Source organism: Lepus europaeus, chromosome 18, assembly GCF_033115175.1.
Source record: "Lepus europaeus isolate LE1 chromosome 18, mLepTim1.pri, whole genome shotgun sequence".
Taxonomy (NCBI): domain Eukaryota; kingdom Metazoa; phylum Chordata; class Mammalia; order Lagomorpha; family Leporidae; genus Lepus; species Lepus europaeus.
This window is the reverse complement of record NC_084844.1, coordinates 62,658,733-62,685,877: the sequence shown is the minus strand read 5'-3', so window position 1 is coordinate 62,685,877 and position 27,145 is coordinate 62,658,733. Positions and strand designations below refer to the sequence as shown.

The 27,145-nt window shown below is 59.7% G+C and overlaps 1 protein-coding gene across 4 annotated transcripts in view; it reads right to left on the bottom strand.

The window, feature by feature from the left end:
• Positions 1-27,145, bottom strand: part of TOM1L2 (target of myb1 like 2 membrane trafficking protein) — a 124,628-nt gene that overhangs the window by 7,067 nt on the left and 90,416 nt on the right. For 2 of the 4 annotated variants that reach the window (XM_062215598.1, XM_062215599.1), the window contains exons 5-12: positions 21,330-21,464; positions 20,388-20,546; positions 17,753-17,869; positions 9,494-9,627; positions 6,432-6,480; positions 5,977-6,100; positions 4,640-4,757; positions 3,601-3,676 (exon numbers count right to left, since the gene is read on the bottom strand). In XM_062215598.1, coding sequence (XP_062071582.1) covers positions 3,601-3,676; positions 4,640-4,757; positions 5,977-6,100; positions 6,432-6,480; positions 9,494-9,627; positions 17,753-17,869; positions 20,388-20,546; positions 21,330-21,464 — 912 coding nt within the window. Of the gene's footprint in view, positions 1-2,078; positions 2,145-3,600; positions 3,677-4,639; positions 4,758-5,976; positions 6,101-6,431; positions 6,481-9,493; positions 9,628-17,752; positions 17,870-20,387; positions 20,547-21,329; positions 21,465-27,145 lie in introns of all 4 variants that reach the window. The other 2 variants (XM_062215596.1, XM_062215597.1) reach the window with 2 other exon arrangements.

The following is a 27,145-nucleotide window of genomic DNA, read 5'->3' as shown; positions in this document are numbered from 1 at the left end:
GCCAGGGCTTCTGCTTCCTCGTTCAGACACCCAGAGTGGGCAGAAATGACCGGAAGTGACCCCTCCTGGTGAATGGACAGCCCTCGGCGTCCAGGCATGAACTGCTGTGGAGCCGGAGCATGCTGGGTAACAGTTAAGCTTCTCTCATCCGAGGAGGAGGTGGGTTTCCTGGCCACGGGACAGCAAATCCTGAGCTACAAGGGCTGGGGAACTCTCTCAGCAGGTACAGAGCCCTCCAGTAACATGGCGGCCGGCATCCATGGACTACACAGGAACAGGAACAGCAGGGACAGGACGGAGGAAGAGGGCTCCAGCTGGGGAAAGGGGTGCCATGCTGGGACGAGGGGGCCTGCTCTCTGCCCCGGCGCATGGGGGCAGCCTTCGCCAGACCAGAGGCTGGTCTGGCAGGTCCCTGGGGAGGCTGCTGGCTCCGATGGGCCCAGGAGACCTTAGCAGCACCCCTCATGGGTAAAGGATGCAAAGAGGAAACAGGTGGAGGAGGGAGACAGGAAGGAAGAAGAGATGTGAAGAGAGAAAAAGAACAGAGGCTAGCATTGGACGGCCCTCCCAGGGGGAGACAAGGGCCCATCAGCCCAGCCACACCCACACCCACACCCAGAGTGGAAAGAGGCGGGGCCTCAGATCTGGGCGGGGCTGCCTCACATCTGGGTGGGGCCATCTCGGATCTGGGCGGGGCAGCCTTGCATCTGGGTGGGGCCATCTCGGATCTGGGCGGGGCAGCCTCGCATCTGGGTGGGGCCGTCTCAGATCTGGGTGGGGCCTGCTACCCCAGCCTTGGTTGGCTGTGTCTGGAGGTGTCTCAGGGCCTTGGGGGTCTCCAGGTGTCCAGCAGGGACCTCCCCTGGGGAGTGCAGCTGCCCGATTTTCAAGGCAACAGGAGTGGTCTCTGTAGCTCAGGCGGGCTGCTTTGCTGTTTCTAGAAGCCTCGCCTCAGGTGCAGGAAGAGTCGAGAAGCTTTAGGTGTCGCTCAATAGTACAAAAAGTTTCCAAGTAAAGAATCTGTACTTGGCAGGGTTAGAAAGACTCCAGGTTTCTACGCTGTGGGAAATAAGGCAAAGCGACGGACAGACGCTGTTAGTTGGGTTTGTTTCTGGGAAGTTAGGGACTGGGGTTCTACGTGGGGACAGGCAGGGGGCGGGGAGCAGCCTGTGTGGGCAGAGGCAGGTGCCACCGCCAGCTGCCAAGGCCACACTCAGGGCAGTTGGCGTGGGCAGTATTTTTTTTGTTGCAGGATTAGTAGGCACGAGGGCGCGCGGCCTGGATCTCACACAAGTGGGCCACAGCCCAGCGGGCCCCGGAGCATCAAACGAGGGAGCAGGCTGTAGGAAGAAGCTCCTCTCACCCAGAGCCGGCCTGCCACGGCCACTGGGCCAGGCTCACTCCGGCGGGGAGCTGCACGGGTCCTGTGTGGCCCGAGTCCTTGCGCAGGTAGGCGGCCCACCCGGACACTCTGTCCATGCGCCAGGCTCAGGCCAAACCCAAGAGGCAGGAGAGATCTTGCCAGGGCTCTGGGCCACACAGGAAGGAACTGCGCAGAGGCTGCTGTCCTGTCCGGCTTCGTCTCTCTCTTCTGTTCCTGCTGTGTTTGTTTCAGAAGGCTCGAGACCTTCTGGGGGGCATCTCAGTGGACACAAATATCTAAATCAGAAGAATCCACCAACCCTGAGAGCACCGAGTTCCGAGGCGCTGGCCTAGAGGGACGCCTCCTGCCGATCAGACACCTGGACTCGAACCCTCCCAGGCCAACGCCAGAGGAACTCGCGCTCATCCTGGAAAAAAACCAATACTGCCCAGGGCTGCAGAGAGAGGCAAGTGGGGCAGAAGGCCCCGCCCTTCATTCCTGTCTTTGTTCCAGGCTCTGAGGAGCCAGGGCACCAATCTCAGCAGGACAATCCACGCAGGTGTTTCGGGGCTGGAGTCTGTGGCTCCAGATTACACAAGGCAGGAGGGGAATCTGGCACCGAGCGGGCCTGGTCCTGTCTGACCACAGGGCTGGAGCAGGTGGCGAGAGGAAAGCACAGCTGTGACGCGGGCAGGTGAGGGGCGGGGCTCCTCACCATTCCTTGGGTCAGGAGCCAGCTGTCTATGGGCTCCAAGGCGGGGTCCCCACCTTCCCCTGTCTGCTGGGCCGAGGACAGAAAAGTCACAGCAAGACCCAGGATAGAGAGGTTGGTAAAGTCACTTTTCAGATGTGATGGTGTGTCACGCAAGGAAATGTGACCCAAGGCTTCCCCCCCAGCTCCCAGCCCTGCCCCCGCCCCCCCCACCTGTCTATTTAGCAACCAAGAGTTCCTACAGGGTTACATGCAGGAGGTGTGGCTACACGATCCCGCCCCGTCTTCCCTGTGTGTGGTCTCAGTTTCTCCTGTGGCCCAGTTTCTACTTCTGGGTTAGTGTGATGGCATGGGACCAGGCACCCCAGGCTGTAGCCGGTGCCACCACACTTCTCAGCAAGTAAACAGAAGACTGTTCAAGTCATCGGGACCTTTGACATGAGCGAGCCAGTCTGGGTGAAAGGTGACCAGTCATCCCACGTCTCCTGGACTTGGCCCCAGGCCTGGGTGCTGATAACTACAGTGCTGTGGCAAGCCACAGGCTGGTACGGACAGGGCAGGTCCCTGGGGGCCAGAGTGGGGAGCAGGCGAGGCTGGCCCCCCGGGGTCAGGAATGGGACTGTTCCCAAGCCAGGCCAGGGTCACAGGTCCCCAGCCTGCCTCTCTGACACCTCATGCATTAGGCGGGGATGGGGGGACACTTGAGATTTTGGGTGTGCGGTGCTGAGAACCCAAGGCAGGCACAGGCTCTTCTGCGCCCCCTGGTGGCCAGTGCAGAAGAGGCTGCCTGGGGCCAGTGGTGAGGAGTCCCACCCACTGCTGCTGCTGCCTGAGCCAGTTTGGACAGTTGGGGGCAGGAGGCAGAGAACTAACCCCGGGGAAGCAAAGATCCCTCCGCAGACTCCCCAAGCAGTGGACGGACGCCCGGACAGGAGCTGCAGCTGTCTCATGAGCACCCCTCCCTGGCTCTGAGTCGGGCGCAAAGGATAAAACTCCCCCAGCCGCCCGAGACAAGAAGTCTCTGTCTTCCGGGGAACTGGACTCTTGGGGGCACCCGGGCTGTGCGGGGCGCCCTCCACAGCCGCCCTCCTCTCCCAAGGGCCTCCTCGGTGGCTTTGCTCCTTCTAGACCTCCTCCCAGCCACCTCCTCCCCCCCACCCCCCACTGTGCCAGCCCCTTGAACGGGATCTGAGCCTCCCCTGTGTTCCACTGGGGTTGGCACGGCTGGGCCTGGCAGCACCAATGGTTACAGAGCTCAGCCAGCCTCTGCCGTCCTAAGGAGGGGGCGGCATTCCTAGGATGGGATTCCCTGCCGCTTGCCGTCTGGGTGCCCCTCAGTCTGTCTCCTACCTCTTGGGCTGAAGACCCCCGGGTGGCATCCAGGTGCTCCCCCCGGGGCCAGTGCCCAGAGGGTCCCCGCCCTCTGTGCAAGCCAGCTTTGTCAAACTACCCAGCCAGCTTTTACCAAACTGCCCGACTTTCCCTCTAGAAGGTTCCAGGCAGGAAACAGGGGTAGAAGACGTACCACCTCGGAGGTCTGTTTCCGGTGATCAAGTGCAGTGGTGAGGCCACTGGCGGCCTGGGTGTCCTCGTACGTGACCCTGGGGAACAGGCGCAGGAGCAGTGAGGTCTCCCCAGGGGTCAGGGGAGATCAGGGCGGTGGCCTGGGTCTCACTCTGTCCCAGGGCCCCTCCCTCAGAGGTCACTGGAAAAAGCATCTTCCGTGACTTCGGCCCCGGGCAGAGGCTAAGGGCCTGTGTTGTCTCCTTGCCGCTGGAACCAGTATACCAAGGTCAAGCATGCACTCAGCCACTGATCCCTCCCCGCCCCGGTCCTGGGAGAGGTGCATGCCTCCACGTCCCTCTCCCGAGCATCAATGCTGGGAATGTCAGTGGCCAGCAATGCCTGTGATGCCAGCAGCCCATGTGGCCGCCGGTTCGAGACCCGGCTGCTCCACTTCCGATCCAGCTCCCTGCTAAAGCGCTTGGGAAAAAAGCAGTAGAAGACGGCCCAAGTGCTTGGGCCCCTGCCACCCACGTGGGAGACCTGGAAGAGACGCTCCTGGCTCCAGGCATCTCTGGAGCTCAGTGACAGGGTGCTGGAGGGCCCTGAGGCTCCCCAGAGGAGGGCAGAGCAGCCTCTGAGGGGTGCTCCCGGGCCCCTGAGCCCATCAGCTGGACCTGCGAGGCTGTGGAAGGGGGCGTGGTGCCTCGGCGTGCTCCTGCATGGAGCCAGATGCCCCCAGATGCCGCGTGTGTGTTCGGTCCCCCCCCCATGCGGGGGACTGCCTATTTTGGAACCAACGCCTCCATTCCCATACGGCGCATTCTTCTTGGAGCTGCTGCCACGGAAACCTGTTCCTGCCCTGCACGGCTGCCCCTTCTGCTCCCAGCTCCCTGCGCATGGGGGCTGGGGGTGGCGGCTGGCGCTCATTCCACGGCTGTGGGTCACGCTAAGTTCCCAGCAAGCAGCGACTCGCAAGTAAAGGCCTCTGTGTGCTGGCCTGGGCCCACCCCCCAGCCCCCACCCCTGTCCCAAGAGGGCCCTGGGAGGGGTCCACGTACGTCTTGCGCTGCTCGGCCAAGGAATTCCCTCGGGTCTGGGCGAACATGTCGAAGCCGTCCCGAGGACTGCACTGCTGCAGGGAGCTGAGGGTGCCGCTGACGCTCTCGGCCCCCAAGTCTGTGGCAGCGGACGTGAGAACGCAGCGTCAGGCCCCGTCCCGCAGCGTCCCCAGGGCGCCACGTGCAGGCACAGCCACTGCCGCCCCCTCCCCACAAGCTGCTCAAGGAAGGAAGGAGGTGTCACAAGTGACGGGGCCCTGCTGGCGTGAGAAGGTGGGGACCGAGGGCCAGGGCACCGGCAATTTCCCATCATGCCCCTTTCTCCGTGTGTCCCTCGTTAACGCACTCAGGGTATCTAAGGACTAGGGTCATGTACACATCCTGTCACTGTTTCTTAGGCACCCACAATGTCCAGTTCCGATCTAGCTCCTGGGCGGGGGGGAGGCAGCTTGAATCTGCAGGAGGAGGGGCAGGGGCAAGTTCAAAGGCACGGCCCTGGGGGGCCAGGGAAGGGGCCGGGCCTTGTGGGGAGAGGCGGGAGGCGGGAAGTGGCTGGGATGGCAGACGCATGAGTGTGTGGGAGCACCAGGCAGCGCTGAACCAGGCAGTGGCTCCGATTTGAATTTCAGATATTAAAGCTGGCAGCCACGTGTGGGCTGCTCGGTAGAATCTTGGTGCTGATGGGGAGAGAGCGGTTACAGCTAGGATGACCGCAACCGGCAGGCCACTGACAAAAGCTTAATTCGCTGAAATGAAGGTAGAAATGGATTAGGGGGAGAAAACGGGGGTGGGGGGAGGGACCAGCACATGGGAGGGAATTCCGAGGGCCCAGCTCGCTAAGGCCGTCAATATCAGCACTGTTGCTCGTCATGAATTGGTGCCATCTGGTGTGACGCAAGCAGGGGCAGTCTTTGGGACCCAGTGGACCATGGGAAAGAGGTGACTTCCTTCTACGGGTCAGACCCTGAACACCTAAGGTGGCTGGGACAGGATGAGGAAGGCACACCCCCGCAGGCACAGTCTGTCCATTTGGGATCTGATGTGGCTGGAGCATCCTTCTCAAACCTAACCCTCGGCCCAGGGAACATGCGAAAGCAGACGGCTTCAGCCACGTGGACTATCCTAGCTAGAACACAGCCGGCTACGCTGTTCTTCTAGAAGCCAACAAATTCCAATTCCTTGGAACTTGCCCCCCCCCCAGCCTGTTTGCCAACACAGGCTTACACTTCAAGTGCCAGGGCCAGAGTTATGCACTCAGACAGGTGCAACTGGCCAGACCCCAGGAGCACACTGATGCTTTCTCTAAGTCTTCCCTCACCCCCCCACCCCCAACTCACCCAGGCCTGCAAGCTGGGAGGAGAGGGACGCCGGGGGCGCCGTGTTGCCCACCATTGGGCTCACCACGGCTGGAGACCCGGGGCCCAGGTCTATTAGGTTGTCTTCAGTCACCTCATTTAACACCTGCGAGAACGTGACACGGGCGTGTGAGCATGTGCAGGGTGAGACGCCGGCAGGAGAGGAGAGGTGGGAGCGTTGTGAGTGACGGGTGTGTGTGCGTGTGTGCGCGCGCACGTGTGTGACCCCACTAGTAACTGTCCTGAGAGCCACAGGTGTCAGCTCCCCTCAGGGTGCCCAAGGCACTTTCCCAACCAGAGTTTACCCCACAATTATGAAAAGATTTTAACCATAGCTAGAAAAAGGCAGGGCGAGGCCAAACTGGGGCGGCCGCCCCCCTCCCCCCCCACTACCCCCACCCCCACGACGGGAGGGGAGCTCCTGGAGCTACACTTACTCCGTTACTGGCATTTTGAACTGACCGGCCCGACCTGTACCGCTCGAACCTAGCGGGGAAGAGAAGGCAGAAGTAAGGAGAGAGGCGCACCTGCCATGGCGCCGTGGTGCTCACAGCCTGAGCAGGGCTCCTGGGGGCAGAGCAGAGGCTGGGGGTCCTGGGAGGAGGACCTCAACCTCAGCACCATTTGGGAGGATGTGGATCCACACCTAAACCGTGTGGCGCCTTTGTCTGCATGCCTGGGGCTCCCCCGCTGGGTGGACCAGCCTGCCTCTGTCTCCCACGGGACTCGAATTGGTATCAGGGTGGGGGGAGCTGGCCAGCACACAGCAGAACGGTCAGCCGCTGTACGTGGAGAAGTGCCAAGCTTGTGCTGGGGGATAATGGGTGGGGTGGGTGCTCAGCCCAGGACACCACCCAGACTGCACGTGGGACAGAGAGCCTGGGGGTGGCAAGTCAGCAGGTGCAGAGGTGGGAGAGGATGGGTCCACCCACCCCGGATCTCAAAGCCCCCCAGTGTCGCCGGTAAGGGGAGCCTGAGAAAGTGGCTTCCGTGGGGTGCGCGGCTCCACACCGACCTCCTAATTGCTGGGGACGAGGGTGTCCCAGCAGGGACAATCTGGCTGGGTGGTGTGTGCACTGAGGTTTGACGATGTCTGTCTGTCTCTTGCTCTCTCTGTGTTTGCGCTCCAGGAACAGGACAGGAACATTAACACATCTGAAACATTTTAAGTCCCAGGGTGCCTTTCCCACCCTGTCTTGGAGGAACTGACCAGGGTGGGGCAGCTCAGGGCTGCTGGCCCCAGCCGTGCTTCTGGGCTCTTTGTAACGCTGAGATTCGCGGATTCTTGGGTGAAAATGCCCTGTTAGCTCCTGTTAAGCTGTTCCAGCAATAGCTGGAAAATTGAAACCCAAGATGCCCGCATCCCACTCCAGAGTGCCTGGGTTCGAGTCCCAGCTCTGGCTCCTGACTCCAGCTAATGTAAAGTCAGGATGGTGGCGGTGTTGGCTCAAGCCAGCTGGGCTCCTGCCACTCACGTGAATGGAATTTCCTGCTCCTGGTGCTACCCAGGCCCCTCGCTCAGCCTTGGTCACTGTGGGCCTATGGGGAGTAAACCAGCAGACAGGAGCTGCGTCTGTCTGGGTCTATTTGTCTGTCTATATAAAAAAAAAAAAAAAAAAATCCCCAAACCTAAGTCCATTCACTTGGGGGAAGTGGAGCCATAGGGTGATACGAGGCGGCCGCAGGCTGGTGTGGAGGCCCTCCGATCTGCTCCTGTTCACCCACCCACACGGGGTGGGCAGAGGTGACCTTCCCCATCAGATGGGCAGGGGACCGCCAGTCCCTCCCGCCACAGCTGCTTGTGATAGCCACAACAAAAATCACCCTGAGCCCACAAAGGGCAGTGTGTGTCCTTGTGACTCTCCCTGGTGCCAGGCCTTTGTCCCCGGGGACGAGACCACGCAGTGAGTGGCGCGCTGGCTGGTGAGCACAGAGGCGGTGAGGACCTCGGGGCTGTCTCGGGCTCCCCCTCTTTCAGCGGGGAAGGCTGGCCTGGTCGAGGTCCTTTCCAGCCTTGACACTGGGTCATTTAGGACAGTCCCAGGTGCAGCCATCAGGGTGATGGGTGGGGACTGTGCCTGCTGTTAAACTTCCTGTTCAACTAACCAGGAGGTCCTGGGCAGGGTGGATTTGGGGACATAGCAGGTTAGGCAGCTCCCTTATGGGAGCCTTAATGGAGTCCTGGCTACTCTACTTTTTAAAAAAATATTTATTTATTTGAAAGGTAGGGTTACAGAGAGGCACAGAGAGAGAAAGAGAGAGAGAGAGAGAGAGAGGTCTTCCATCCACTGGTTTACTCCCCACATGACCGCAACAGCTGGAGCTGGGCTGATCCAAAGCCAGGAGCTTCTTCCAGGTCTCCCATGTGGGTTTAGGGGCCCAAGCACTTGGGCCATCTTCTACTGCTTTCCCAGGCCACACAGCAGAGAGCTGGGTCAGAAGTGGAGCAGCCGGGACTTGAACTGGTGCCCATATGGGATGCTGGCACTGCAGGTGGCAGTTTTACCCGCTGCACCACAGCGCCAACCCCTGGCTACTCTACTTTCAATCTAACATCTTGCTAATACACCAAGGAAGCAGTGGGTGATGGCCCAAGTGCTTGAGTCCCTGCCACCCCCATGGGAGACCAGGATGGAGTTCCAGGTTCCTGGCTTTATCTTGACCCAGCCCCAGCTGTTACAGCCTTTTGGGGGTTGTAGGGGAGTGAAGCCTACAACCCCCAAATAAATATATAATAACTGGACTATGCTGTTATTTTCTTTTTCCAAAAAAGAGATTTTATGTATTTATTTTCACAGGTGCATTAACAGGGACCTGGGTCAGAAGTGGAGCAGCCAGGACTTGAACCAGAGCTCATATGGGATGCCAGTGGCTGGCCCTAATAGATCAATCTTAAAAAAAAAAAAAATACTAACTACTAGGTCTAAATCAGGTGTTTTGCATTTTGTCTTGTGGGAGAATGTCCAGTTGGTGGCCTTAGACTGTACATGATCTGGCTGCAGGGAGTTGGAGGGAGAGTGTGCGCGTGCGTGTGTGTGTCCTGGACAGCATACCCGGCAGCGGCGGCAGCAGCAGCTTGCCTACCCTGTCTGCGTCTCAGGAGCAGTCCGGACACACTGACATTTACAAAGGGAAAAGCCATTTTTTTTTTCCTTTCTCTCTTTAAAGGTGGTGAAGAGGAAATCCTTTTCCTTAGCGGAGCTCCCCCCCCCCCTTAATCCTTGTCAAATTCAAAGCATGGCCCCTGGGGACAGGGAAGACACAGGCACAGCCTAATCCCCCCCCCCCCCCAGCCAGCTTCCTGCTGCTCAGGTCCCCCGCCCCACCCCTGGTGAGGGCCACAGGCCGCTCACCTGTCCTCCGAGAACACATTAGCATCCCTAACGGGCATTTCCCCTGTGATCTCCAGCTCTCTCCTTTGTCTATGCCAGACATCCCTGTGTTATGGCGATGCTCCTTTCAAGGTGGGGGCGGGACCAGGGGCGGGGCCGGGGCCCACCTCTCGTAGCGCAGAAACACGTTGTTGAGGTCGTCGTTGACGTGCAACAGCTCCTCCGTGACCTCCTCGTTGGACACGCGGGAGATGAGCTCCACGACGCGCTGCTGCATGGCGCGGCAGGTCCTGTTCAGCTCCTGGGGGGGGGGGGGGGACACGCACCTCTGCAGGGGCTGCTGGGTGCCGCTTCTGTCTACGTTCCACCGCCTTTGAACAAAATCTGCACTGGTTCTTAAGTCACAAACGGAGTACATGGCTTGTTCGTAAAACCGTAGGCTGACCCGCGATCGCCTTGGAGACAAGGGGGCGCTGGCACAAAATGTAAAAACGCAATTGCCTGCACCTTGCTTTCTCTCTTACTACAGCCGTGCAGTGCATCCTCTTACTGTGCGTTACCTTTCTCTTCTTTGCCACCTGCTGAGTGGGCTCGCTTCTTCTGGCCAACCTGGAGCAGCCCCGAACATCTGTGCGTGTGTGCACAGAGCACACACATGCCCACACACGCACATCTGTACATGCACACACACAACACACACGCATGTACACACATGTGTACACACACGCGCGCGTGCTCTCCTAGGCCTGTGTTTTTCCAGAAGAGCTTCCATCAAGTGGAATTCTGGGTGCAGGGGTTTCGTCATTTAGAATATACCAGCGCTTAATTTAACACCACCCTCCACAGCCCAAGTCTATCTTAGGACTGCACAAGGCGTACTGTAGTGGTGGCACCTCTGTCGCCTTGTCCATGTGTCGCCTTGTCCAAAGCTCCCCCCAGGCTCCCCGGCTGGCCGAGGATGGCACTCCAGATGTTACAGCTCTGCACGCGGTGGCCCTCTGGGGGTTCTTGGGTCGGGCTGCTCCCTGCCAGCCTTGCCTGTCCCAGCAGAGAATCCTCACCCACGCCCTTCTTCTTGGGTGCCTGCCAGGGCTCTGTGCCTCCTCTGTACAACAAAGATGGAGCACCTGACCCCCTGGCAGCACTGCTTAGCGCTACCCCCTCCGTCTCCCGGCCTCCAGGTCAGGGCCTCCTGCTACCCTCTGCTGAATCAGCTCCCAGGGCAGGCCTGAAGGGCCCTTCGCCTGCCCCCTGGGACCCACAACTCAGGGTCTCTCCTGCTGGGCTCCCGGGGGGCAGAGAGGGTGCAGGACCCCAGGCTGACACAGGAGGTGCTCCCAGATGCTCTGGGGGGATGCATCAGTGGAGGCCTTTGTAGTCCACACTCGGCCCAAGGCGGCAGGTGGGGTCCCGGAGACACACGCCCCCTTCCCCACAGCTAGAGGCTCCTGTAGGCAGGGGCAGGACACCTGCCCGACAGCACAGTGGCCAACCAGATGCAGCCTCCCACCCCCTCTCCCGCCTTGAGGGTGCCCAGGCTTTGGGGCTCCTTCCCCGGGAGTGGGGGAAGGAAGATGCCTGGCCCAGGTAGGTGAGCCCAGAAACATCTGAGCACAGCCCTGGGCTCGCCTGAAAGAGAATCTTCTGCCGGGGACTCTGGCCTCGGGTCGGGCAGCTTGTGGGCCCTGTCTGTCCTACCACAGGTGCCCTTCGCCTTGACCCATGCTGATCGGAGCCCTCAGCACAGCCAGGACGGTGCTGTCCATCTCTCTCGGTTCCTAGGCAACCCAGTACAGGGTCCTGCCCTGGCCTCTTCTCTGAACAGGTTCCCACCTGGGATGGCCCCTGGGAGCAGGGACTTTGAGCAAACACCACTCAGCCTCTCTCCCTGCCCTGCCTAGGAGCCTCAGGTGACAGCAGTCCAGCGGCAGATAAGTGGGGGGAGGGGCATGGGGAGAGCCAGGCTTGGGGCGGCCAGGGGAAGGAGGTGTGTGCCTCCACTCTGCCCACCTGGGGACCGTGAGGGTGAAGCGCGCTCAACCCTCGGGCCCCAGAAACACCGCCAGGGTCTCACCACTGTCCTCTTTCAGGCATGCGCTCTGCACTCCGAGATGGGGGAATTCCTGTCCGGCTGCAATGTTACTTCCCTCCGAGACCTGTCCCCAGGCCCCCCTGAACCAAGCAGAAGGCCTCGCTACACAGGCGCACGGTGCCAGAATCGATAAGGAGAGGCAGACGCTGGAAATTAATCACAGGGGGACACCCACGTGCACTGAAGGGGGAACCATTTGCAAGATGCTCTTTCTCTTCCACGGCGACTGGCTCATACCCCCAGGCCAGCCGGGAGAGGGACACTTGAGAACTGGCCGGGGCCTCGGTCAGTGACAGATTTTTGCACAGTAACTGCCACGGGGGTCCCCATGGATGCGCACAGCGCAAGCCGAGTCGCCATGGGAAAAGCAGCAACAGAGCGCGCATCGCAGCCATGAAGTGTGCTCCTGAGACACTGCAGGCTGAGCCCGACCGCCAACGGGAACGCAAACACACACAGCATCGGGAAGCCCAGACATAGGGAAGAAGGAAGCACCGTGGACCGACGGGAAGGATTCCAACAGCCGGGGCTGCAGAAGACAATTTCTAACCCGTCACAGAGCTCAGCAAATGTCCCCCTTAGAGCGCAGAGGCAGGTCAACCTGGAAAGACCATGCTCCCTCGTCACCTAACCAAGAAAAAAAAGAGATACTGGGGCAGAGGTATCCCCAGCGTGCTTTGGTGACAGGCTAGAGGGAGACCTGGATGGAAAACTGGGGGGATGCTGCAGCCATGGCGCAGGAGTGACTGGGGCCAGGACAGAAGATGCAGGTGACTGCCTGTCTCTCCGCCATGTGCCCCAGGCACTCTCTGGGCCACAGTGCGTGTCCTGCACACACAGGGGCCAGGCTTTGTGTGAGCCTCTCTTGCTATGGCCCTCAGGAGTCTACAGAAAATCTCTGATGGTAGAAGGATCCTGAATCCCACTCCCTCCCGCAGAGGCAGACCGCACCCATAGGACCAGTTCAGGAAGGTGTGGCCCGTCCGGTGCCTGTGGCCAAGCAGCAAGCACTGGCTGCCTGTGGCCGGGGACAGGAAAAGCCTCCGTCCCCACCCATCCAAACTGCAGGCTATTACAAGGCACAGGACCTGCCAGTGAGGATAGCGTGGGGTCACGTGGCAGGGAAGAGGAATAAGGCCACCTCTGGGCCCACAGGTCATTTCCAAACACACCTAGGACACTCCAGGACAGCAGGTGGCCACAGGCAGGCCCCTGCGGAATCCCATTCTGCCTACAGGGGCCACTACTCCCCGGGGCATTGGCAGAGCCGTTAAAGCCTGGCTTGGGACACGGGTATCCCATACAACAGCGTTTGGTCCAGTCCTGGCTCTCTCACCAGTTCCAGTGCTTGGCCACTGGGGAACAGCACAGCAGAGGAAGCTGCTGCCTGCGTCCCATAGCCAAGTGCGTGGTTTGAGTCCCAGGTACTCCATGCTTCCAATCCAGCCTCCTACCAGTGTCTCCTGGGAGGCTACAGCTGTTGGCACAAGTACTCGGGGTTCAGAGGGAGTTCCTGGCTCCCGCCTTCAGCCTGGCCTAGCCATCCTCGGCCTCTTTCCATCTCCAAACCACCCAGACGCTGCCCCCGTATTTCTGGGTTCGAGATGCAAGAGCCTGCAGCTTGCCAGGTCAGCCTTTCCAGCGTGCGCCAGCCACGATGGGGATTCCCTGACTGCTAATGAGCTCAGCTTGGTTCTCCTGCCCCTGTGGCTCTCAGCGGAGCGGGGGAGGAGCTGGTGACTAGTGCCCCGGGCCTCCACCCGACACCTTCTCCCTCCTGTCGCATCAATCCCAACGCCTTTGTCTTCTTTTCAAGGGCCAGGTTCACCCCCACCTGACAAAACCGGCTTTTCTCGCCCTCCGGCTTTCCTCGAACCCCAACCCCGTCGGGGCATCCGAAGGACCACTGAAGGAGGCCTGAGGGGGGACCGCTTTTCTGTCCCTGCAAAGGGGAGAAGAAAGCCCTAACTGACGAGGAAGGAGGGAGAGTGGAGCCAGACATGTCGAACAAGCTGCCTTCTGCCGAGGAAATGGCCTTAGCTGGTCTGTCCTGGTTGATACACGACGCGAGAAGACTCGGTGTGCAGGAGGCTGCTCTTGGCATCTGAAAGACGGCGGTGGAACAACGGCCCTTCCTGGCACCACTGGGCCAATGCAAAGTGAGCACTTGAAGACAGAGCTCTAAAGGCTACACTGGGAGAGGGAGTTGGGTGACAGAATCGAGACCTTCAGGGGCGCGTCTTGTGCGGCAGCAGGTTAAAGCCACCCCTTGGGACGCCTGCATCCCGTATCAGAGCGCATCAGAGTGGTTCAAGTCCTCGCTCTGTTTCTGATGCCAGCTCCCTGCTAATGCATCTTGGGAAGGCATCGGTTGATGGCCCCAAGTACTCGGGTCCCTGTTACCCATGTGGGAAATGTGGTTGGAGGTCCTGGCTCTGGGCTTCAGCCTGGCCCAACCCTGGCTGCTGTGGGCATTTGGGAAGTAAACCAGTGGATGGAAGATCTGTCTGTCTGTCTCTCTCTGTTGCTTGTCCTTTCAAATAAATAAACTTAACCAAAAGAATCAGAAGCTTTAAAGACCCCAGAAAACGACTCACACTGCAGCCGAGGGGGTGACGTGAGCAGGGACAGATGAGAGGAGTCAAATGTCAGGCCTGGCCCCAGGCCTGCACGCAGGGTGAGAAAGATGCGCTTAACAGCCACACAGCAGAGCAGGTGTTCAGCTCTCGGGCAGTGTCCGCAGGCACAGAGAGCCACCTGTCATCAGAGGGTGGGCCGCGGACCGCTGCACCTGCTCCCTGGAGAGTGGGCAGGGGGCAGGGGGCAGGGCTGGCGGCCATCTTCAAATCTTTAAGGTCCTACCGTGGGAAAGGGATTCCTTCTGTTCCGTGGCCTGAGAAGACAGGGCAGGGGCAAGGTTGCAGAGAGATGGACTTGAATCCTGGGTGAGTGCCCAGGGAATGCAAGGTGCCATGGAGGGAGGAGCAGCGGGCTCGGAGAGAGCTGTGGCGGGGGCCGGCATGTGCACCCAGCGATCCGTAAGCCCGCTGGGCTGCTCCCCCAAATCCAACCGAGACGTCTGTCTAAAAACACAGTGCCGCCAGCAGCAGCTCAGTGTTGGGGGTGAGGAGAAGGCTGGCAGGCAGGCAGGCACTGCTGGACGAGATGCTGGAGTTGGACTGGCTGACCCAGCTCAGAGAATGATGGCAGATGCTCACTCACTCCACGCACCCCTGCCTCCATCTGCCTTGGGGGCTCCAGCTAAGCTGACAGCCTGGGGTTCTAGACCTCATCCTGGCCCCCAAAAGTCGGCCAGCTGCTATGAGTCCTTAGGCCAACAGCTGCAACCAGGGCTGGAGCAGGCAGGTGGCAGCGACCCCTGGAAGTGCTTTGCAACACACAGGAAGCAATAACCTGCCCCTACCTTCACCCCCCACGCCCCCACCCCTGTGAGGATGAGCCACACCAGTGCCACCTGGGGGCTGACACCTCCAATTACCTCTCCCACTCTCTCCATTTCCCACGCCCTCCGCCTCCCGGGGAGGGAGCAGCTACTGTCGGCAGGGCCCTTTGCCTTGGTGATGAACGCGTTTCTTTGCGCGCGCGGCCCTGGCCAGCACGCTAAGCTTGGCACTGCTTCACCCTGAGCGCTCTGGCCGCCCTCCAGACAGACAGAGGGGGTTCCCGGGGGTGGGGGGCGGGGGTGCCTTGGGATCCCAGGTCTTGCCGGGCAGACTGGAGAGTTTTCCCACGGGCAGGGCCCTTTGGGAGCTCCTGTCGGCCGCCAGCCAGGGGGAGCTGTGCGTGTCACACGATGCACCCCGAGAGTCGTCCCTTTTCAGTTTGATTTATAAGTTAGCTACGAGGGCTGCAGGGCTTGGCGCTGGATCAAGACAGAGGGAGGGAAGACATCATGGGAAGCAGCCTATTTTTGAAAACTGTGAGCTGACGCCAGGAGATTGGGTTCTGTTTGTCTTGGCTGACGGGGCTTCTTTAAAACAAAAAACAAGACCAAAAAAAAAAACCAAACCAACTCCACAGTCACAAATACACACACACACGCACGCACACACACACAGAGGGACTCCTGCTGCCTGGGTCAGCTCTAGTGTGTGCAAGCATCTTGGCTTTGTTCAATTCACTGCCGGGAGCTCAGCTCTGTCCAGGGCAAAACCCCCATGCCCCCACCCCACTCCCTTGTCAGCAGGAACTGCAACGCTGACACAGCACAAAGCGGCCACAAGAGGCCCTGTCAATTTAGGGAGTGACCTCGGGTTCCTGTGCATCTGGGCACAGCCTGGCAGAGGGAGGCCCTCCTGCAGGGGTGAGGCACTGCAGGGCGGCAGGTGCCAGGCATGGTTGGGGCACGGGCAGGTGTGGGTCTGGGAGCAAGAGAGGGCTGCTGGGGGCTCTGCACGGGGGCCCAGGGTACTTGTCCTGGCTTCCGGAGCAGCGTGACACCACAAGCTGCTTCCCCGTCTCCAGCACACCGCCGCTGGGGGCTACACTTCTAATCTCTCGGGACCCGATGGTTTTGGAGTTGGGAGGGGGCGCTCCGAGGAGCAGCACGGAGCAAGGCTGATGAGGGCAGAGTGGGACCACAGGAGCCTTCTGCTTTCAGACAGGCGGGTGGCCAGATCCCAACAGCTCATTGGGAGTCACCAGTGTGAGAGACGCCAGCCTGGGCAACCTCAGTGTTTGGCAAGAGAGAACAGGAGCTCCCGGCCTGGTCTCAGGAATGCCTTGTGGTGGGGAGGGGCGGACAGAAGAGCTCTCATGTGTAGTCCAGGGGGTTTCTGACAATGCTGAGGGACCGAAACAGCACAAGACTGCACAGACCATGTCATCTCCCCTAGTTTAAAAACAAGCATAGAAAAAGGCCCGAGAGAAAAACACAGCAAAACATCAACAGCAGGGCGGCTCTGACCCATGGCCAAGTTCCTGGGTTGAGTCCTGGCTCTGCTTCCATTCCAGCTTCCCGCTCATGTGGCCCCTGGGGGACAGCAGGTGACGGCTCAAGTACTCGGGCCCCTGTCATTCACATGGGAGACACGGCTATTGTGGGCAGTTGGGGAGTGAACCAGCAAACGGAAGATCTCTGTGGCTGTCTCTCTGATGGCATTGTGGCACAGTGGGTTTATTTTATTTTATTTTATTTTTGACAGGCAGAGTGGACAGTGAGAGAGACAGACAGGGAGAAAGGCCTTCCTTTTACCATCGGTTCACCCTCCAATGGCCGCTGCGGCCAGCATGCTATGGCTGGCGACCCATGCTGATCCGAAGCCAGGAGCCAGGTACTTCTCCTGGTCTCCCATGCAGGTGCAGGGCCCAAGCACTTGGGCCATCCTCCACTGCCTTCCCGGGCCACAGCAGAGAGCTGGACTGGAAGAGGCGCAACCGGGACAGAATCCGGCACCCCGACCGGGACTAGAACCCAGTGTGCCGGCGCCGCAGGCGGAGGATTAGCCTAGTGAGCTGCAGCGCCGGCCGCACAGTGGGTTTAAACTATCACCTGTGATGCTGGCATCCCATATAGACACTGGTTCAAATCCCGGCTGCCCCACTTCCGATCTAGGTCCCTGCTAATGAACCTGGGAAAGCAGTGGAAGATGGCCCAAGTCCTTGGGCCCCTGCACCCATAGGGGAGACCCAGAGGAAGCTCCTGGCTCCTGGCTTCAGCCTGAACTAGCCCCAGCTGTTGTGGCCATTTGGGGAGTGAAACCAGAGAATGGAAGATCTCTCTATAACTTTGCCTTGCAAATAAATAAAAAAGTCTTTAAAAAATTGTTATAGTAAATGATTTTTTAAAATGTCCATATTCCATAATGGAAGGCCTGGATTCGAGTCCTCAATGTACCTTTTAAAAAAAAAAAGATTTATTTATTTATTTGAAAGTCCGAGTTATACAGAGAGAGAAGGAGAGGCGGGGTGGGGGGGTCTTCTATCCGCTGGTTCACTCTCTAAATGGCCACAATGGCTGGAGCTGTGCTGATCCAAAGCCAGGAGCCAGGAGCTTCTTCTAGGTCTCCCATGTGGGTGCAGGGGCCCAAGGACTTGGGCCATCTTCCACTGCTTTCCCAGGCTATAGCAGAGAGCTGGAATGGAACAGGAGCAGCTGGGACTAGAACCGGTGCCCATATGGGATGCCGGTGCTTCAGGCCAGGGCGTTAACCCACTGCGCCACAGCGCCGGCCCCTCTCAATGTCCTTCTGAATCCAGCTTCTTGCTAACGGTGCCCCCTGGGAGGCAGCCCGACGCGGAGCACGGCCAACACGGACAACGGTGCGTCCTGGCGCCTGCGGGCCGCCCCACTCCACAGGACGAAGCCCCTCACCTGCAGCAGCTCCAGATCAGACGAATCCTCCTGCCCAGGGACCATTTCCGTCAGCATCTCCGACATGACTTTCGTGTTTCCTCGGACAACGTCTAGTTCGCTCCGCAGTCTGGCAATCTGGAGGTGGGGGAGAGGAAGGCAGGGATGGGTTGGTCAGGCCGCGGCCACGTGGGCCCCCATGAGGGAGGACTGGGGCCCTCGTGTCCGCGGGGAGATGAGGCCTGGGCACCCCTCCTGAACGCACGCTGCATGGGCGGCCTTCCTGGGAGGGGGGCGGCAGGTCAGGGTGGCCATCCGTGCCTGTGCCACCGGCATTGCTAACGGGAGCGGACATGAGTGCATTCCAGCCTCACTCTTCCAAACCACCCCACCTTGATTGGGAACCTGCGCTGTGGCTGCTCATGGAAACCCCAGCGGGGTGCGCAGGCGCTCTGAAGGCTTGCAGCCTGCAGCCACCTTGGTCTATGGACCGTGTACGAGTTATGGCCCCTGCTCCGGGGAGTGTCAAAATCTAAATGCTGGGCTGGCGCTGTGGCGCAGCGGGTTAAAGCCTTGGCCTGAAGCGCCGGCATCCCATATGGGCGCCGGTTCTAGTCCTGGATGCTCCACTTCTGATTCAACTCCTTGCTAGTGGCCTGGGAAAGCAGTGGAAGACGGCTCAAGTCCTTGGGCCCCTGTATCTGCATAGGAGACCCGGAGGAAGCTTCTGGCTCCTGGCTTCAGGCTGGGCCCTGCTCTGGCTGCTGCAGCCATTTGAGGAGTGAACCAGTGGATGGCAGACCCTTCTCTCTGTCTCTCCCTCTCTCTCTCTGTAACTCTACCTCTCAAATAAATAAATAAACCTTAAAAAAAAAAAAAAGAAAATGAAAGTCCCACTGGTTCAAGGCTCAGCCATGCAAGACCACTGCGCGCTGGCGAACAGAGTCGCAAGCTGCCACAGGCCACGGCAGCGGCGGCAGCAGCCATGTCCAGAGACGGACCTGACCCACAGCCAGTGTCCTCACCTGCGGAGAGGTGGTGACAGCGCCACACCTCGAAGTTGCCGTGACATCCCCACCCCCACAGTGCTGGTGCACAGGCATCTCCCCACTACACACGTGGACTCTCCTTCTGTACCCTCCGGAGACAGCTGAAGCCTGACACTGCTCAGGGACTCGTCCCCTCCCCAGCGAAGTCCTGACTGCCCAGCCCCCACCCCTGAAGATGGGACTGGCCCTGGCCCCCCCAGCCCCCCACTACCACCGAGGCAGCGAGTGCAGCCTCTCCTGTGCTGCCATCTCTCAGCAGGACCCTGGGCCCTCAGGGCCGGGGCTTCGTTAGGCTGAGACCTGTGCCCCCAGCACAGGCGCAGGGACAGGGGGACCTCAGTCAGTGGTGAACCCAGGATGTGGCTCAGGTCCCGCAAGACTCCTGCTGGCCCCTGGCTCTGCCTGGAGCTAAGGCATGCTCAGGCAGGCTTTGATGACCACCCCCCCCCCCCGTATCTTCTCTGTTCCACTCTCCCTGGGGGCAGCAGGCTGCAGGATTCTGCACGACCCCCACCCTCTGGGCTGTCCTGGTATAGAAGACCCCTGCTTTTGAAGGCAGGCCCAGGCCAGGTGGGTTACCAAGGAAGGAGCGGAGTTTGCTGGCCCAGCCCACAGCTAGCACAGACCCTGTGTTGCATCTGTCAGCTGGGCCCTACAGGTGCACACAGCACAGGTGTGGCTCCCACTGGAGCCTCCTCCACCTGCCTTGCAGGGGGACTGGTAGCTGACCGGAGGTGGAAAGCCCACAGAGAGTGGCAGGTGGTCCTGGAGCCAGGCCAGTGTGACCACCAGCCCCCTCAAGCATGCACCATGCTCCCCCAACTCAGCACCCAGGAGAAATGAGAGGGGGCTCAGTGCTGGCACCACACTGTTGCCGCCTATACATACTCACTGGAGCTGCTTCAGCAAGGTAGGGAACCTTTTTTTTTTTTTCCTGGCAAGGGCCATTTGGATCTTGATAACCTCATTTGCAGGCTGTACCAAATGATCAGCTGCAAAATGAGCCTGCATGGATGCACTATGCGTTTCCAGTCCCGCCAGACCAAATGATTCCGCGGGTCTTGTACGGCCCCGCGGGTCGGCGGGACGTTCCTCGCCCATCCTCAAACTTGAACAGAAACTGTGTGGATTCATCTACAGGTCAGCTTCCACGGTTCATCTCAAGCATCAGAACGGGACCCAGGGACCGGTGGGCAGCGTTTGGGATAAAGCGGGAAGAGCGCTCTGGAGCGCCCCCTGGCGCCGGCCTCTGTCTCCACAGGAGCGTTGCCGGCTTCTGCCAGGCTGAGTTTGCTGCAGGACAGACAGCTGTCCACCTGTGACAGACAGCCCATCAGCGACTCAGCTGCCTTTCCCAAGTGTGCTGCGCACATGAGCCGTCTGCCCCCAGCCAGGCCACCTGCTGGTGCCCCCGCCTGCACAGGGCCCCTCCTGCCAGAGCCCCCTTTGTGTTTTGGGGACCCTTGGTGCCTCAGCTGCCCGGCTGCCTCCCAGGCCCTGCTCACTGCTGTGCTGTGCTCGGTCCCTGTGGGACCCCGGTGTCCCTCACACCCCTGCATGGCGGCCGCTCTGGGGGAGTCCCGCGTGGCCCCAAAGCGTGCAAGTACCTGTTCTGAATTGGCCGTGATGGGCCCAGTGATGCTCAGAGCCGGGGCCTGCGGTGCGGAGTAGGGAGCAGGAGGAGGCGCGGAGTAGGAGCCGGAGCTTGTCCTCTGCTGCGGCTGGGACCGGGGCATGGCTGTGGCTGGATCCACTTCAGGGACGCTCTGCCTCGGACAACGACACAGCACTACGTCCACCAGGGCTGCCTCCGCTGCGGGGCCTGGCACCACCCCAGGCAGCACCTCCTGGGTCCGCTCTGGGCCCAGTCCTTCCACCCACACAGGAGGGCCACCCAGCAGCAGGCTGGTGGCACCCGGACAGGGACCCCTGGCAGACCCTGGCGCCTTCCTGGTTCTTACATGTGCCAGCGCGCAGCCCCTGCCCAATCCATGCGGCTCCCCTGACTGCTGGCACCAGGAGAGCTGCAGGAGGAGGCCCCCACATGGTCTTTCCTGGGCTTGGAGGACTCCACGGATTCCCTGGGATTGATACTGAACACACAGCTTAGCCTCCCTTCTAGATGTATGTGGTGTGCACAGCTGATAAACCACGGGGCCACATTTTGCCCTTCTGTGCTGATCTGGGGGCTCCGGTGCCGAGAATGGGTGCCAGGGGCCCCTGAAAAAGCAGGTGCTAACGACCTGCACAGGACCGTTCTGCCCAGCAGCCGCCCCCCACCCCCACCCCTACCCCCACCCCTACCCCCACCCATATTATAATCTTCCACAGTCAGTGTGAAAGCTGGGGAGGGGGGCTCTCTGCTGCCGCTTAATCACCAGTCAGCCAGCTGTCTCACGCCTGCACTCCCCCTTGTTATTAAAAAGCAATGCCCCGGGGGCTTTCGGAGTGACAAGCTGAATAATTCACAGGGGAGCGGCAGAAGGGTGGTGGCCGCGGCTTGGCCTGCCCGCGTGCAGCAGGTTCTAGAACGCCAGCTGGAAGCTTACCCGCTGCGGTGTGTGTATGGGAGACAGAGCGTCCAGGTCTGACATGGGGAATTCCACCCCCTTCCTCTTCAGCTCCTCGTATATGTGCACCACCCCGGTGAGATCGGGGCTGCTGCGGAAGGCGTCGGCCCACGCCTGTGGGAGGCAGAAGAAGGCCCTTGGGAAAGATCGTCCCCCGCCCCCCAAAGGCGGCTGCGGCCCCTGAAAACCCAGGGCAGCCCTGGAAGCCAGCGCTCTCCCACGCTTGAATGCAAAGCTCCCTGGCGAAACCCACTGTGGACCTCCCCTGGCGAAATTCTGGTTTGCAGGTGCCGCTGAGCGCGCGAATGAGAGCATGAAACGGAACTGCGGTGCGAACTTCCTTGGCGCAGGGACAGAGAAGTGACACCTAAGCCCCGTGCGCATCCTCGGATGCAGGCAGCTCCGTAGCCACAGGAAAGCAGCTGCTGGGCTGTGCAGCTGGGGGTGGCGGAGAACTGAGCAGAAGCAAGGACAGATGGATGTGGGCTGTGAAATCCAGGCCAGCCCCGGGCCTCAGCAGATCTGAGACAGCCACAGCTGCACTGCCTAGCCCAGCCGAGGGAAGACTTTAGCCCAGAGGAGGGCTCATCCCCAAGGGTCCTGCTACCCCACCCTGCTACCCTGCTTCTATTGTGTCCTGCTGAGGCTAGGGTCAACATACATGGGCCAGACAGAAAAAAACCACAGGGGCCGGTGCTGTGGTGCACTAGGCTAATCCTCCGCCTGCAGTGCCGGCATCCCATATGGGCGCCGGTTTGAGTCCCGGCTGCTCCACTTCTGATCCAGCTCTCTGCTATGGCCTGGGAAAGCAGTAGAAGATGGCTCAAGTCCTTGGGCCCCTGCACCCATGTGGGAGACCCGGAAGAAGCTCCTGGCTCCTGGCTTCAGATCAGTCCAGCTCTGGCTGTTGTGGCCATTTGGGGAGTGAACCAGTGGATGGAGGGCCTTTCTCTCTGTCTCTCCCTCTGTCTGTAACTCTGCCTCTGAAATAAATAAATAAAACCTCAAAAAATATATACACACAATGCAGACAGGAAAGAGCCAAGATTCCAACAGATTACCATTTCTCTTAACTCAGGAAACTCTTACACATTTTCTTTTTTAAAAAAAGATTTATTTATTTATTTGAAAGTCAGAGTTACACAGAAAGAGGAGAGGAAGGGAGGGAGGGAGAGAGAGAAAGAGAGAGAGACAGAGAGAGACAGAGAGAGAGAGAGAGAGATGAGATGTCTTCCATCCATTGGTTCACTCCCCAGTTGGCTGCAATGGCTGGAGCTGTGCTGATCCAAAGCTAGGAGCCAGGAACTTCCTCCAGGTCTCCCACGTGGGTGCAGGGGCCCAAGGACTTGGGCCATCTTCTACTGCTTTCCCAGGCCATAGCAGAGCTGGATCGGAAGTGGAACAGCTGGGACTCGAACTGGCACCCATATGCAGGCAGTGGCTTTACTGGCTATGCCACAGCGCCGGCCCCCACACATTTCCTTATAAGATATTCCACTCTTTGGAAGTTAAAGAATGTATATAAAAAAAAAAGCATATCTGGGGCCCGCTGGCATGGTGCAGTGGGTTAAGCTGCCGCCTGCCATATGGACAATGGTTCGAGTCCCGGCTGCTCCTCTTCTGATCCAGCTCCCTGCGAATGTGCCTGGGAAAGCCGCAGAGGACGGCCCGAGTGCTTGGGCTGCTGCCACCCACGTGGGAGACCCGGATGAAACTCCTGGCTGGTGGCTTTGGACTGGGCCAGCCCCAGCCATTGCAGCCACTTGGGAAGTGAATCAGCTGCATGAAGATTTCTCTCTGCCTTTCAAATAAATAAATCTTAAAAAAAAAAAAAAAGCAGATCTGAAGGGCTCCCTGGCAGTGGGGCCCAGCCCCTCCTGTGCCGTTCCCTTCATCCTGTGTTCTCCAGTGCTCATGTCTGGGGGGAGGAGGGGCGGCCTGCAGCGCTCCGGCCCTCTGTTGCCAAGTCTGCTGTCTGCACGCCATTTAACTGCCTTGCCTCCCTGGCTCCAGCGAGCCTTCCAGCCAATCCGGAAGCAGCCACAGAAATTCTATCTCCAACCCACGGACCCGCTGGAAGTTAACAGGTCCGTTTCTAAACAGCCTCCTTAAATCCGAGGACATGAGAGGCACGCCACCCAGTGCCCTGATTCCATTTGCACGCTCGGGGTTTAGCACCGCTGTGTCTGCTTAGCCTGTCTCGGCCAGCGCTTCCTTCTGGATTCTGAATGGGCCAAAGGTGTCCGCAGCGGGGCGGTGGGAGGCCCAGCCTCCAGGGAGGGCCCCAGAGTCAGGTCCCCGATCAGCAGCTCCTGCGGTACTACTCCCCCTTCCCCAAAATTAGCATCCAGCTGAGTCCTGGCTCGATTCAAAATGCTCTGGCATTTCATTCAGTGGGGACAGAGGGGACCCCAGTAACTGAGCCTGCACCATGGGAGGGGAGGCAACAACATGCTCTGCATCGGGCCAATCAGATTCTCCTCTGCCTGTGGGGGCAGGGTGGGGGTGGGAATGGGTGGTTCTCTTCGGGGGGGGGGGGATTGAAACAGTCATCTCAACCTGTAGGCTCTAGGAGGCGGCCCAGGGGCAGGAGACACAGCAGCTGGTGTTCAGAGGGAGGTGCGGACATCAGGTCTGGAGGACTTTTCTGATCCCTTTCGCTCCTCCCCTGGCTTGGAGGCCTGGGCATGCAGCAGGCTCTGCCTTGTCCTGGCAAATGCCCCTCTTTGCCCAGGCGTGTGGGAGTCAGCACCTGCTGTCTGCAGCCGAGCCGTGTTGGCCGGCGTACCCCTTCTCACCTGCCAGGCCTGCAGCCCCTGTCCAGGGCCCCCTGTGATGGTACTCACCACTGATGCCAACAGGGAATGAATGGGGGCGGCAGCAGGGGTGGGGGGTGTTTAAAGAAACAGTAGTCCCATTGGAAACGCACGGTGTCTGGTGCATGCCCAAATAACTCTGCCCACCGTCTTTCCCACACCTAGGCAGACACCTCTTAAAGGGAGCACCAGGGGCTGGCACTGTGACATAACAGGTAAAGCCGCCACCTGCAGTGCTGGCATCCCATATGGGCACCGGTTCAAGTCCCAGCTGCTCCACGTCTGATCCAGCTCTCTGCTATGGCCTGGGAAAGCAGTGGAGGATGGCCCAAGGACTTGGGCCCCTGCATCCTCGTGAGAGACCTGGAAGAAGCTCCTGGCTCCTGGCTTTGGATTGGCTCAGCTCCAGCCTTTGCGGCCATTTGGGGAGTGAACCAGTGGAGGGAAGATTTCTCTCTCTGCTCTGCCTCTCAGTAACAATGACTTTCAAATAAATAAATAAATCTTAAAAAAAAAAAAAAAAGAGTACCAGTTCTCTTGCCCTTGTACAGGGAAGCCCAACGGCCAGCACTTGGCACCTTGAAACTGAATTTGGTTCTTCCGGTTACCTAGCAACCTCATTTTCTTTCTTTCTTTCTTTTTTTTTTTTTAAAGATTCATTTATTTATTTATTTGAAAGTCAGAGTTACACAGAGAGAGGAGAGGCAAAGAGAGGCCACAACGGCCAGAGCTGTGCCGATCCAAAGCCAGGAGCCAGGTGCTTCCTCCAGGTCTCCCATGCGGGTGCAGGGGCCCAAGGACTTGGGCCATCTTCCACTGCTTTCCCAGGCCATAGCAGAGAGCTGGATTGGAAGTGCAGCAGCCGGGACTTGAACCAGCGCCCACATAGGATGCCGGCACTGCAGGCGGCGGTTTTACCTGCCGCCACAGCACTGGCCCCTATGCATGCTTATTGTCCTGCCTAGGAGAACAGAAGCACTCTGGCCACTGAATGTGTCACAGACTGAAGGGACAGTGATACGGGAGGGTTCTCTGGAGGCTGACCTGGCACGGAAGGCTCTCTCTGGGAGGTGTGGCAACCCTGGGAGTGGGAGAGGAAGGGGAGGGGTCTGCTCTGCTCAGAATCCCAAGCTGACGCCAGGGTGGCAGAGAGGGTGGCGACAGGCGAGCGGTCCCTGAGGGCCCTTGTCACAGTGAGCTGCACACTGAGACAGCCAGGCTCTCGCCTGCCTATGGCTACGGGACCGAGAGGATCATCTAACAAGGAGAAAGAAGGCAAGGGATCAATTCACCCTTTCAGCTCCTTCATGGCTCTGGACGGGAACACAGCCCCCACGCAAACACGGGCCGCTTTCTTCTTGTTTCTCTACCCCTCTCAGTTTTGAACCACCAAACTTCAGACTGACAGACCACTGCTGGCTTATACTGTGTGTGGGGGGAGGGGGGAGGGTCTGGGAGGCCTCTGGACACAAGGGGGCTTCTGTGGCCTGCTGCTCAGGCTCCCAGACCAGACCTCCTGGTCCCAGTAACCAGGCTCGCCAGGGCACTGCCCCTGCACATAGTCACAGCCATGGTAAAGGGACCCGGGTGGCTGTGCTCTGCCCTGGAGTTTTCCAGAACACGACACCTCTAGCCCTCATGGCCCTCCCGCCCCACCCCTGCTCCCCTCCTCCTCCCCCCTCCCCTGACCGCCCCCCACCCCCACAGCTCACTCTCTTCAGTGGAAAGAGAAACTCTCAGTGGAAAAAGAGTATTTTTAGCCCCTGTGGCTTGGGTGCTAGGGAGGCATGACCACGCTGAGGTCTTGGAAAAGCCGAGTGGGAGGAGGAGCTTGAAGCTTCTTGTCTTGGAAACACATGGGACCACCAGCTGAAGACTAGCTCAGGGACCACGCGGAGACGTGGGTGCGACAGCTACGGCGGCCGGCGGATGCAAGGCCCTCAGGTGGCCCTGGGTAGCAGGGGGCACCGGCAAGCTGCTGAACTGTTCTGCCCTCCCTGCCTCTCCTCTCCTCCCAACCCCCACCCACCCCTGAGAAACCGGCTCCTTCTAGGAGGGTGGACGCCCGCGATGGGACTGAGCTGACCGGGCCGCTTAGTGCACCATGGCTTCGGGGCTCACGTGGAGCCTGGGACGGGGAACCGGAGGGCAGCCTTTGGGTGCTCCAATGCCAGGGCCCTCTGCAGTGCGGGAGCCTGAGAGGCTGGCTTGTGTGTGTCTGTGGGGGGAAGCCAGAAGACACAGAAACCTCGGTGAGGGGAGGGAGGGAGAGGGGTGAGGAGGGGGAGCCCCAGGCGCAGGGACTGCTGGAGGCACAGGTGTGCCTCTGAGAACACCCCTGCTGCGGGCAGGTGCCGAGGCTGACCGTGCCCGTGAAGAGCAAGCAGGGGAAGGAGGCAGAGGGATGTGGGCTGGGGGCGCAGCGGGGCGGGGGGTGCTGACACACAGGGACAAGCTCTGCACTCGCTTCCTTCCAGGGACAGGGGACTTAGGCCAGGGCTACAGCGCATTCCCTGGCTCGGAGAGGCTGGCGTGCTCACTCTGTGGGTTAAGCTGCCACCTATAACACTTGGCATCCCGTATCAGAGCGCCGGTTCAAGTCCCGGCTACTCTGCTTCTAATGCTTGGGAAAGCAGCAGCTGATGGCCCAAGTGCTTGGGCCCCTGCACCCATGTGGGAGACCCAGAAGAAGCTCCTGGCTCCTGGCTTTGGATCGGCGCAGCTCCAGCCATTGCGGTCATGTGGGGAGTGAACCAGCGGATAGAAGACCTCTCTCTCTCTACCTCTCCTTCTCTCTCTCTGTCTGTTCTCTGCTCACCGACATACAGGAGAACCCGGGACCCACCACCCGCCACCTCCCATTCCTGTCTCAGTGGTGTTTTCTCATCCAGAGAAATTCTCAGACTCCCGTGTGTGTGTGTGTGTGTGTATAGTTTGTAAAATTAATCAACATGCAAATAAAATTATCTGCTTTCTCAA